This window comes from Lissotriton helveticus, chromosome 2_1 (genome assembly GCF_964261635.1).
Source record: "Lissotriton helveticus chromosome 2_1, aLisHel1.1, whole genome shotgun sequence".
Classification (NCBI taxonomy): Eukaryota; Metazoa; Chordata; class Amphibia; order Caudata; family Salamandridae; genus Lissotriton; species Lissotriton helveticus.
The window spans coordinates 1572866133-1572879084 of NC_136059.1; the positions used below are offsets into that span (position 1 = coordinate 1572866133).

General features: G+C 42.3%; 1 protein-coding gene across 1 annotated transcript in view; it reads right to left on the minus strand.

Annotated features, from left to right (window-relative positions):
- Window positions 1–12952, minus strand: part of LOC144818791 (N-acetylneuraminate-9-phosphate synthase-like) — a 193281-nt gene that overhangs the window by 24803 nt on the left and 155526 nt on the right. Inside the window, exon 5 of the mRNA XM_078676547.1 lies at window positions 969–1235. Within this exon, the coding sequence (XP_078532673.1) occupies window positions 969–1235 (267 nt within the window). The remainder of the gene's footprint in view (window positions 1–968; window positions 1236–12952) is intronic.

Here is a 12952-nt window from a genome sequence, read left to right on the forward strand (position 1 = left end):
GGGTATTATGTATTTGCCCTTGCAATAAGCAACATTGCAGTGTTCTTTTTTTACGAGCGGTTCTAACAGGGTTGTATTTAAATACGTCAAAACGAGAGTGCCTATTTTAAGTCTGGAGTTAGATAAGACCTTTAGCTTTTACTAAAACTAGATATAAAATACTTACTTACAGAGGCTTTTAGCAATCTTCATTCTCTAGTCTCTTATTGTGTCCTTCACATTTGCTTTCTGCCCACTACAGCAAATAGCAAAGGGTAGTAGGTCAGCCCACTTCAGCCATTGGCATTCCCGCTCCCCAAAAAGTAGTCCCCATTAGTACCATGGACTGCTATGGCAAAGGGTATTTTGTGACATTAGAACATTTTTTTCATTTTAACCATTGTAAGGGCTCAGCAGCTCTTCAAAAATAAGGTTTTTCTAATACCATTACAAAACAAAACAAACTTTGACAAAGCCAAAAGGCTGGTAGTCAACGCCAGACCTTTTGTCTTTGCCAGTGCTTGTTAAATTCTGGGGTCACATGAATTTGCGCAGCACAGATGCCCCTTTAAATAAGGTGTTATTTGCATGTAGTGTTGAAAGGAAAGACTCCTGAAAACACAAATTATTCTCCTATGCCTCACTTTAAACAAAAGCTTTACCTGCTGATGTTCATATTTTGGCAGTCAAACTGATCATTTATGTAGATTTACAAACCTAAAGTAAAACGAATTGCAGAACATAGGTGCAAAGCATTGGGCTAACTGCTCAAAAGATTTCTCACAGGGCACTTATTTGGAAATAGGATGAAGTTAGAAGGAAAATGCTCAACAAAGATTTTGTAGCAATTAAAAGATAATTTCTACGCATTTCATATTTACATGTGTATGACAATACAATACTCTGACACATTTGTCTCTATTTTTGAATTTTTAAGAACTAAGTGAAAAGTTCAAATTTTGAATTCCTAAGGACGAAGGTGAAAATACCTTGTCATGGCATCCTTTCTCACATGGCAAAAAATGTTTAATCGGAGATCCCATGGCCATTTCCACAGTGCGGATTGATCGTACAAGCTCAGCCAATTCGCTTGGCTCCAGAGATGCCAAGTGGTCACTTCCTCTCCAAGTTTTGTCCAAAGTGACGTGGCGTTCCACTACCTTGGCCCCCATTGCTACTGCTGCAATGGAAATGGCGATGCCACCTTCATGGCCAGAGTATCCAATTGGGATGTCAGGAAACTCCTCTTGAAGCGCCTTGAAATAAACATGTGAGAAAGTGGGTTGTTAGTTGGGGTGGATGGTAGTCTGCCACAAGTAATAATGTCACTCTTCTTATTAGGTCCAGTAAAAGCTTCAGTAATTTAAACTTAGGTTCAAACCCTGGTCGGTAAGGCACAGAACAAACAGGCTTAATTTAAATGTGCAAAGCATTTAAAAATACTAAAACAGTTAAAAAGTTGGAAACACAACAAAATAAAAATGTATAAACGTATTAAATATTTTAACGAACCAAATGACACTGAAACAACAAAAATCCAACATGGGAACAAAAGATATGAATGTTTAAAGGTTTAAAAAAAAATAGCACCAAAAGCTCAAAACGCCAACCGCTGGCAATTGTATGTATTAGCCTCGAACAAGGGTAAGGTTTAAGGCTGACCGAGATAGAGCACAGGGTGGATACATTGGTTGGTTTCACCTTCATTGCTTAATTCCCTTCACACTTAGAACATTTTCAAGATGGTTGAGTCCTCAGATGGGCAAGGCTGCCACTGGATTGGAAAATGGGCTCATCAACAATGGTTTGATGAACAATGAGGTCTCAGTAAAGCTGTAGTTGAAGGCCGGAAAATCTCTGAGATAGAAAAGTCTGGAGTTTACGCTCAGGAGGTCATTAACACTGATTGGATGGGGCTTGAAGTCTGGCCAAGTGAACATTTTCTATAAGTGAGATTTCCTTAGTAGGCCAAGGCTGCGGGCTGGGGCCAAAGAGGATTCAACATCATCATTTGCTGTTCAGTGTCAGACCCGCAGAACAGGATTGGCTGTTGCAGAGAATAGCATAGGGGGAGCTGCGTTGAAGTCAGGCCCACTGACAATGCACCCCCAGTAGATTGGGTCCTGGATAACACTGAATATAATACAGACCTGGTTCCACAACAGTTCTCCAGGCATAATTTTGGCAAAATGTTTCTAAGTCCCAGCTTTTAGGGTTAGGAAGGATGAGTACACTCTGACACCAGCCAAGGGTTCCAGGACCTTTGACAGAGTACTTGGGGGCGGGGGTTAGGACTCACTTCAACAGAAGTCAAAAGCAAGGTCCTGGGAAGATCCAATGGAAGCTGTTGAGCTGGGCTCGTCCCGGAAAATGGCTTCTTACAGCTGTTGTGTCCCTATAGCTTAACAGGAGGTCAGCTCACTGACCCTTGAATTCCACTTCTTTGTCTTGGGTACCATTGGGAGCAGCTCTAGCCCTTAGGGGTTGCCTAAAAAAGTCTCAACAGCAGGTGCAGTCCTTCTTCTGGCTTCCACAGGTCCAGCAGTGATCTGAAGAGGGTGCCTAGGGGTGCCACATTTATGTCTGGTGGTAGCAACTGGGTGGGGTGTGACTCCTAACCCTTCCCTAACTAACAGGGAGAAAGGTCCCAGGGGTCGCTCTGCCCACTTTTGTAGCAGTTACTGTGTGACCTACTGCAAACAATCCCACAGTGCTCCTTTCTAAATAAAGCCAAGATGCAAGAACCTTTCTTGCCACGTTTAGAGCTCCTGTGTTCACCCTAGAAGAGTGGCCATGGAATTGAGCAAACCCTCCTCTGTGATCACTCAAAACTGTTTATTTATGTGATTGGTGGCTGGCTGGCTAGAAGGACACAAGATGTGCCAGGCCCATGCAGGAGCTATACATGTGTATGACAGGATAGGCCTCTTTGAAAATAATTAAGTTGCTGAGCACTGCTTAGATGATCATCCGGTCGCAGAAAAGAACACCTCCCACATCCAATGCCTTTATCTCAACTCTGCGCGCAAGTTTACATTGCATCAAGGAGCTCCTGCAAATGGGTTTCTAGAGGCCGTAGGCAGACAAAAGTTGAGTTTTCAAAAGTAACTTTTGTAAAATATTTAGCACACATCTAACTTTACCAATGAATTGCATTTGTAATGAATATATAAAAATGACCAAAACTGTGATGTGTAGCTGGTTACTAGATAGAGATAACTTTATTTAATTACATATCCTGCTTATTAACCCTATACACCCAGCTGTATTGGGCATTAGGCCTACTTATGAAAGACATTAATATTTAAAAGGATGATTTTGGTGTGTCAAAAGTTGTTATTTTAACAGTCTGAATGTGCAGGTTAAACTTGCACTGGTAGGTTATTGGTGGCAGGGCTGCAGTCATGTTTCGTACTGTCACTTTAGTGGTGGCACTTTGCACCACACACTATAGACTTTCAGATAAGCTAAATATGCTAATAGACAAACTCCACGTGTCTTAGACATCAGAGCACATGCACTGGGGCCTAGTTGGTTTTGGCAAAAGGTCTCGCCTACGAGAGCTATTGGTTTTGTCAATATTTGTTTTGCTATGTTGTGCAGTATGGCTAAAGTTTTTTTTAAAAGTCCTATCAGGCAACTACGCGCTGGCCGCATCAAGGCCGCAACAGCACCAACACCAACACCCACCGACCATGCACGCAACCTAGGATTCATCCTCGACTCCTCCCTCTCCATGTCCAAGCAGGTCAACGCTGTCTCCTCCTCCTGCCACAACATGCTCCGCATGCTACGCAGGATCTACAAGTGGATCCCGACCGAAACAAGAAGAACTGTGACACAGGCCCTCGTCAGCAGCAGACTGGACTACGGCAACACACTCTACGCAGGAATCCCAGCCAAACACCTATGATGACTACAACGCATCCAAAACGCCTCCGCCCGACTGATCGTCAACGTCCCCCGCCGCAGCCACATCACCCCCCACCTGAGAGACCTACACTGGCTCCCTGTAGACAAGAGGATCACCTTCAAGCTCCTCACCCACGCACACAAAGCACTCCACAACGCCGGACCAACCTACCTGGACAGCAGACTCAGCTTCTACACCCCCACCCGCCAGCTCCACTCCGCCAGCCTTGCCCTCGCCGCTGTTCCCCCGCATCCAACGAACGAACTCCGGGGGCAGATCCTTCTCCTACCTCGCGGCCAAGACCTGGAACACCCTCCCCACCCACATACGGCAGACCCAAGACTTACTCGCCTTCAGAAGACTCCTCAAGACCTGGCTCTTCGAGCAGTAGCAGCACCCCCCCTCCCCTCAGTGCATTGAGACCCTCACGGGTAAGTAGCGCGCTCTACAAGTACGCTGATTGATTGATTGATTTAAAAAACAATTGTTGATGAGGCCAGAGAGATGAAAGGATAGGAGGAAACACCAATGGAGGGAGGATATGTGGAGGTGGCAACACCCTCAGCAGTGGGTCAGTGGAAAGAAAGGGCTATGGTGAAGTCAGAGCTGACCCAGTCATATCACTTTTGTTGTGTATTGCTCGAAGGGCCATGAGAAAGGAAGGGGGCAGGAGACTATGGAGTGAAGGAGGTTGCTGGGAGGCAACACAGAGGGTGGGAGGGAGAGAGGCAACAAAATATACAGCAGGAGGATGGCGAGGTGTAAGTGATTCTGCACTATGTGACAGGTTCTGTTGTGCACCATGTTTCATCGGTAGCTTATAGAAAGCTGTCTGTAAAACGAAGTGCAAAAACAAGCATAAGAGAACAGTTTCCTCACAATAAGCAATAGATGGAAGTATAAAAACATGTGCAAAAACAGTTTGTTCTCTTTTTCCATTTTATTGTGACCTCTAAATTTGGCCCACAGCCTGAAAAATATCCAATTCAAGCTTGTGCTTGAAAGCGCACAAAATAAACATAAATCTTCAACGCCGTGGCACATATTTTCCATTTTATCACGGATGATACCTCATTGTGACAGTTTTTTAACATCTTTTTTCTAAATGCACCTTAAATTATTATTCAAATGTCATGAAAAAACAATTAACTTTTTGCAGTACCATCTTCCTTTTTGTTTAAAACTGTGCTGACTATTTTTCACATTGTAACAATTGAGGGCGCTTGGAATCTCATATTGAACAAGAGAAACTAACGCTAATACATGTACTTAACCCAATGTATATTTTTGCATTCTAATAATAATTTAGTGCTTGTTGTCATTCTTTATTAACGCATAAAGCATGAAAAGAAAAAGAAAATATTAGACCTGGCATCCTTGTTGTGGTTCTCCTGACTTTTTGCATTCTGACCCATTGTTTTGTTGACTTCATTTTTGCTGGCTTTAGAGCTCTGGGCACTTTACCAATGCTAGCCAGTGCTAACATGCATATACTCTGTAGTCTAAATATACTAAAATTGGCTTATTCACAATTGGCATCTTTAATTTAATTAGTAAATTGCATCACAAGAGCCCAGGGACTGTAAATTAAACACCATTAGTAGGCCTGCAGCACTGATTGTGTCACCCACTTCAGTAGCCCTTCAAACATGCCTCAGCCCTGCCATTGCAAAGCCTGTGTGTGCAGTTTTAAACTGCCATGTCGACCTGGCAAGTTAACCTTCCTAAAGCATAGGATACGGAGAACCTCCATTCCAGCTCACAGTGCACTGCAAAATGTCCCTAAGGTTTCTATAATAAAGTACACATTTCAAATCTTTTGAAAAAATAATACCAAATTATACACATGTTTAAAGTAGAAGTCAATTATTTCATTAATTATTTTGTATCAGAAAGACTTTTGAACTTAAAACTAGCAATTCATATACATTACAGTGCTTGTTGAAATTCACAAGATTCACAGTGTGCTTAATGTCAAGGCAACCAAACTTAAAGCAACCCCAATGCATTTCGGGTTGAATAACCCTTCTTCAGGGGAAAAGTTTATGCGAATAGTAATACAATAATGCACAAGTATATATCAGTCTTCAGTAGCCTCCTCCAGAAATAAAAACGCCGGAACTTCGCAAAAATGCAAAGATGACTGTTGTACTCAGGAATCCTGAGGATGCGGCTCTATCTTATGCAGTTATCCCCCTTGGTCACAAGCACTGTAATGTATATGAAATGTGTACGTTATCATAGAAAACTTAGGGACATTTTGAAGTGTGCTGTGAGCAGGAACGGATGTTCTCCGCATCCTATGTTTTAGTATTTCAGTTTGCAGGGTCATAGGCAGATTCCTCAAAACGTTTATCGCAAAAACGTAGTCATATTCATTTTAGGTAGGTGTGCAGGTACACTTTCTCATAACAAGTTAGCCTTTCTGCCAGGCCCAAACCGTCCTTTATAACACATATAGGTCACCTCTAAGGCAGGCCTTAGACAGCTCTAAGGGCAGGGTGCAGTGTATTTAAAAAGTAGGACCTGTACATTTAAGTTTTACATTCCCGGGAAGTGAAAAACGATTACATTTGTTTTTCACTACTGCAAGGCCTTCTCTCCCATAGGTTAACATTAGGATTACCTTATTACATTTTATAAGTATAATTTCCAATTGGGAAAAGAAGGACATTTCAAGTTTGGTATCTCTGGTCTCACAATTTAAAACCACAGCTTATGGTTAAATTGGATTTTAAGTTGCAAGCCTGAAAATATCTTACTTTGGCCATTCTGTGCCATCTGCCTGTCTCCGAATACACATCTGGAGTGGCTGACAGCTGGGCTTTAGGCATTCCCTGTACAAAATAGTGGACAAGGGTCTGAAGGGTGGAGATCGTCCACAATATTGGAAGAGGGAAACGTTCGCCCAACTAAATACCAACAAGTCAGAAAAGTATCCTGCCCAGTAGAAATATCAACTAGGCACAGTTCTCTAGTCAGGAAGTCTCTTCAGATGTTACTACTATGCATGGGAGCAATTACTTTTTGTAAGGCAACCCTCACACACTCAAGTTGTGACATGCTTCATCATCGTGTTCACCCTGGCACCTAAAGGCCAGGTGGGCTCGACCATATTCGAGGGAGCCCTTTAGAGAAAAAGGCCAGGGGGGTTAGAGATGAAAAATTCTCCAGGTATCCGTTGAATATGGAGTATTGACAGGATATTAAAACAAATCATAGGGTGTCCCAATGATACAATGGTCCTAAGACCCTACAAACGTTGCCAACATATTTCGGTCAGTGAACGGCCCCGATGGGTCCATGGCTTTCATCAGAGAAAATTCCCTGCCTTGATCCAATGTAAAATCAAGGTTATAAGTAGTGGAACAGAAAACTGTTACACCTTGTGGATATACTTATCCTAAATGAGGGCGTTCAATCTTGTAATGAGAAAAGGCACAATTTGTGCAGTGACTCTAACAAGAGCCTATGTGCCTGCCTCAATGTGAACGCCCACCCATCCAGTGTATGTATAGGGAGCTGTGCACCAATAGAGTACTTATGGGTATGTTAAATTAGCATACTCCAAATGTCATGTATAGAGAGATTGAGAAGGAAACATTACTCCAATGGAATCATCCATATAACCAGTTTTCGTGACATGCACGTATCAATAGGCACACCCACAGTGAAATAAGAGTCCCTCGTTTATCGCAGGACATGTACACATATTATTAATCACACACAATCACGCATGATTTAATTCTTAGCAAGCAAAAATGGAGAACACCCGCCATGGATTGAAGCCCAGAGCCCATTGTGCACAGTAGGACGAAATTATTAACATAGTTCTTACCCAACTTGGACTGACTACAGAAGTCTCAAAGAGTGCAGAGAGGCTGGGCAGTCCTGTAGTCAGACACTATGCACAAAGAATAAAAAACAAGGTAGAAAAGCAAGGAAAAGTTATACTATCAAGGCACGTAGTGGCCAAGTTTCTCATGTGCGGGCCAGACAACATCGTATTCCCATTTATGCTTTCTTACAAACTCACCTCATCAAGGATCCTGGCCGCGCGACACTCGGTTCTGCATCTCCCGGCGCGTGTGCCGGTGATGGGGACTGCGTCAATTTAAAGGGATCCTACGGGTGACCGGGCCCGCGTTTGCAAGTCAATTGGGCCGCACCCATTAGGGTGCACGGGAAGCACATTATGTTCAAACCTTAAAAAACTACAACAACTACACCAGAGGATCAGGGGAGTTGTGGTTTCCTTGTAGCAAAATAATAAACGTTAGGTTAAAACCTTCCAACAATAACAGAGTTTCCCCAAAGTTAATGGGAGACGTGGGGAATACTTGAAAAAATACAAAGGCCTGTACATACCGCTTAGTGGCGTCATGTTTGCAATTTACAAAGTGAATGAGCCATTGAATTTGTATAATAGTTTATGGGGCTTCCGATTCTGCTGAGCTCCCCAGGAAACATGGGACTTGTGGTGTCCTTCACAGGAAAACAAACCTGTTAGGATGCCTGGCGTGTTAAGGTCATGAGGACATAGTGAACACGTTGCTAGATAATATAATAGTTTGAGGGAGAGGTTATCCACATGATTAAGGATGTATATGTGAGGAGTATATCTAGTGTGTTATATTATAAGTATGTGCCTGCCAAATAAACATCTAGCGCAACTTTCTAAACTCTAAATTCTGTGTTGATGTAACCAAATACGTTTCGTCCTTCACGGACTTCTTCAGGGCAGAAAAAGAGCTTGTGCTATAACATTATCATGTGGCAATTTCAGTACATCCTCTCTCAGATTCGGCTTGATCATAAATATCTTGACAGTATTCTCTTCTTTTCTTTTTATTTTCTCAACACAGATGATGAACTGCTCTCACGTTGTGGAATCACTCCTGATTTGTATTTTGCATTTAATAGTGTATTAAAAGTGGGTTACGGCTGGCTCCATGGCGTGGTGTTCTCCGTAATGGCATTTATGAAGAAGAAGTCCGTGAAGGATGAAACGCGTTGGCTACGGCTACAGTCTTTTACTGAAGAATAAATAAAGAATGAACTTCAAACAACACTACTGATTCTGCTATGAATGATTTATATCTGTACACAATAATTATGGTTATTATTGAATAATTGTGACAAAATGAGTGTGCTGGACCAATTTGTGTCAGATCTTCCAAAATATGCGAGGTTCATTGTTGACCAACAATTCCCGCTGGTGCTGCATTGTCACGCAAATATTCGGTCATTATCGCTCCGTGGAGGAGGATTTTCATTTGATTCCTTTTGAGCTCCATTAATTCATCCCAATTCTAAGACTGGTTAAGGCATTGGGTGATGTTAATGTCTGGTAGCAAGGACATGCTGCCAATATGGCTGATGCCATTCCGTCAGTGTACCCAATCCCCAGCATTTCCATAATTTTCAAAAATAGATGGAGTGTGTATATAAATAGAACTGTGTGTATTAAAATTTCAGATGACATAAAAGGCTCCCACTTATATATCTTATGGGTGTGTATTGGAATTACCAAATCATAAATACCCTGCATCTGTGCCCTGCACTAATACTGTAAAAAATAGTGGCCAAGGGCCTGAAGGGTGGAGAGGATCTTCTACAATGTTGGAAGAGGGACGGAGGGGATACGTGGCCAGGGTGGGCTCAACCATATTCCAGGGAGCACTTTAGGCCTGGAGGGTTAGAGATTAAAAAGCCTACAGGTACTCCAGGTATCCCATTAATACGGAGTACTGGCAGGATATTAAAACAAATGATAGGATTTCCCAAGGATACAATGGACCTAAGACCCTACAAACATTGCCAACATGTTTCAGCCAGTGCAAGGCCACTATGGGTCCACAGCTTTCATGAGGGCAAACCACAGAGAAAATTCCCTCCCTGGATCCAATGTAAAATCAACGTTATAAGTAGTGGAACATAAAACTGTTACACCTTTTACGCCTCATGGATATACTTATCCTAAATAAGGGTGTTCATCCTTGGTTCATCCGACCTGTAATGGACGAAATGCGTTGGCTACCAATCTCATGCTGTGATTTTAAAGAAAAACAAATGAATAAAGAATAAAGGGAATTTTGGAAGAAGGAACAACCCTACACTTGTCCAACATGATACTGTTCTATTCTATTTATTTGCATAATATGGACTGAAAGAACATGTGTCACATATATTAGTGACTGGATAATTGTGCACTGAACCATTTTTGAGCATTTTGTTTAGCAAAATGTTTTTCCTATATGTAGGTGTAGGGGGTCACATCTCTGGTTGTTTGCACCACTGTATAGCTCATCATCACTTTTAGTACTCCGTGTAGACAAGTGCAGGACTACTGTGCCTTGACCATTTATTTTGTTGTTAGGTTTGTTACATTTCACTGATGTGACTTAGGGCCCGATTCCCAGAACTAACTCAAGCAAAATCCTAGACTTACTACCATTTTGGTATTCACAGAAGGCACTTACTCCTTTGGTATTCACAGAAGTTAGAAGTCTTAACTTTAGGACTCCTAAATGCCTTCTGTGAATACCGAAAGTCTTAAAGTTAGGATTTTTCTCAGTTTAGGAGTAATAAAGTTAGGACTGCTAAGCAACTCCTGTTTTAAGTGGGAGCGGCATTGGCTGTCTGCATATTTGCTTCAGCGAAAAGATGCAACATATTAAAGATATCGTCAGATTGTTGATTGTTGTGTTGGCTGGTGTTAAGCCTAGACAAAGCGAGCAAAGGCAACGTCAGAGGCAGGGGGAGACATGAAAGACACAGAGTTAGCCCAAGTGGCTTGTCGCAAACCTCACCAGGGATGAAGGAGATGGTAGAGAGGCCCTCCATGGTTTCTATAAGGCCAAAATACTCTCCCGCGGGGAGCATCAGGATGTCAGTCGCACCATCCCAAAATAAGTCCTATTATAAATTTATTTAAAACAGTGTCTGTGAACGCAGGTTCTACGCTAATTCTGCTTGATATACTTAATGCTCCCATAGATATTACTGTCTCAAGTGAATAGACTGATTCAAGCGCTCCTGGTTCTCTAGCTACTTCAACTGCTCCTACAGTTGGGTTACTGAGCCAAGGCCTCAATGAGTCTAGTGTGGCTGGAGCTTCTCCTGGAAACCTAAACCCTCAGCGCACCTCTCAAGGGTCGCCAAATCAGTTAGTCACCATTTCCAAATATATGGTGGCAATATCAGGAGAACTAGATGCTCCTGGTTAGCTGGTGATAACAAACGCTAATAATAATATTGCAGCTACGTCCACTTTGGAGGCGCAGCCAGCGGTCTCCAGGAACACAAAGCCACAACAGCTGCTGTACTGCCCATCACTGACTTTTTCTGAGGGGGAGGGAAGTCACGGATAACTTAGATCATTCAGAAGCTATGGTCCCTCATGAGCCTAGACCTACTGGAGGCATCGGAAGTACTAATCTTCTCCTGTTGAGACATAGCTTGCTGAATCTTCTGTGCTTCACTCTGGAAGAGATTGAGAATTCCAAGCCATGCACTCAGAGATCTCTTTATATCCTATCTAAAGCCAAAGCCCAGGAGACCATGATCTGGATGCGCCAGCACCAAGACACTCAGTCAAATTCAAACACCCCTGTATGTTTTGCAATCTACAATCAGCGGGCCTAATTCACAAAGGTAATATTAGACCAAAAGTTTACGTTTAGACCTGAAGTCTAAGTTTAGACCTACATTCTAACTTTACTACTAGTAAAGTTAAACTTTTGGTCTAAATTTGGACCAAAAGTCTAATTTAGACCAAAACTCTGACCTTACTACTACCAAAGTTAGACTTTTGGTCTAAGTTTAGACCAAAAGTCTAACCCTAGACCAAAAGTCTAACTTTACTACTGCTAAAGTTAGTCGTTTGGTCTAAGTTAGACTTTTGGTCTAAACTTAGACCAAAGGTCTAACTTTACTAGTAGTAAAGTTAGACTTTAGGTTTAAACTTAGACTTCAGGTCCAAACTTAGACTTCTGGTCTATGTTTACCTTTGTGAATCAGGCCCAGCATTTCTTGAACCAAGGTCGAAACTAGCTGGCCTTTACCAGCCTCTCCCCAAGTGGCATGTGCTGAGAGAAGTAGACTTGAGACTGATCAAGATAGGGATTCTCGGCAGATTAAGCCCCTGTCTGCTACGCGTACCTCCTTCACTTCACTTTAATTACAATGCAATTGCTGCATGGCAAACAAGCAAATTACTCAACTGGAAGGTGGCAGGAGGGGGATCAAATTTCTGGGATTATTTGATGACGAGTAAGCATTGATACTCCCACTATAGCCTGGATGTCAGATGTGACATCTCAAGGGTCTGGGTGGTCTCCATTCCCTAGCTGTGCCAGGCTAGAGGTTGTTTGGTGGCCCAGTGGGTTTTAGGGAGGGGAAGAAAGAGTGGGTGGGGGAGGTGGATAGCGGGAGGCAGGGAGGGAGGAAGAGGAATGTGAAGAAAAGGGTGGGAATCGAGGAGGACCAGGGTTGAACCAAAAAGCAAGAGTGAATACATGCTTTATGTTTGGGAAACTAGTCAGGAGTAACAACAAGTAAAAAAAGAATAATTGTTAACGGTATATCATGGAATATAAAGGGTTTAAAAGGGAGAAGGAAGAAGACCTAGATATTCTAGGACGCTGTTCTATGTGGTCCAATGTGAAACCTGATATTTTGGCTCTTTGAGAGATGCATCTCACCAAAAAAGATGCCAATATTTATTGTATATCTAAATGCTGTCAATGGTGAATCACACCTAGAATACTCGATCTAATAAATGCCATGTACTGTTCAGGCCAGCGAGGAGTCTCTATCTTTATTTTTAATGAATCACTTAGACTCATACTATCTAAAGTTGATCACAAGAGCGGGTGGGCAAGGGTGGAGATGACCGACAAACAAAGTAAAAGCCATTTTGTCTTGGTTAATGTTTATGCAATGAACAATCAGAACCTACACTTTTTTGCCAATATGGTGCAGAACTTAGCCATATTAATTTACCTATTAGTATAACTGGCCATTTCAACTGTATTCTGAACCCAGCTCCTAATAGGA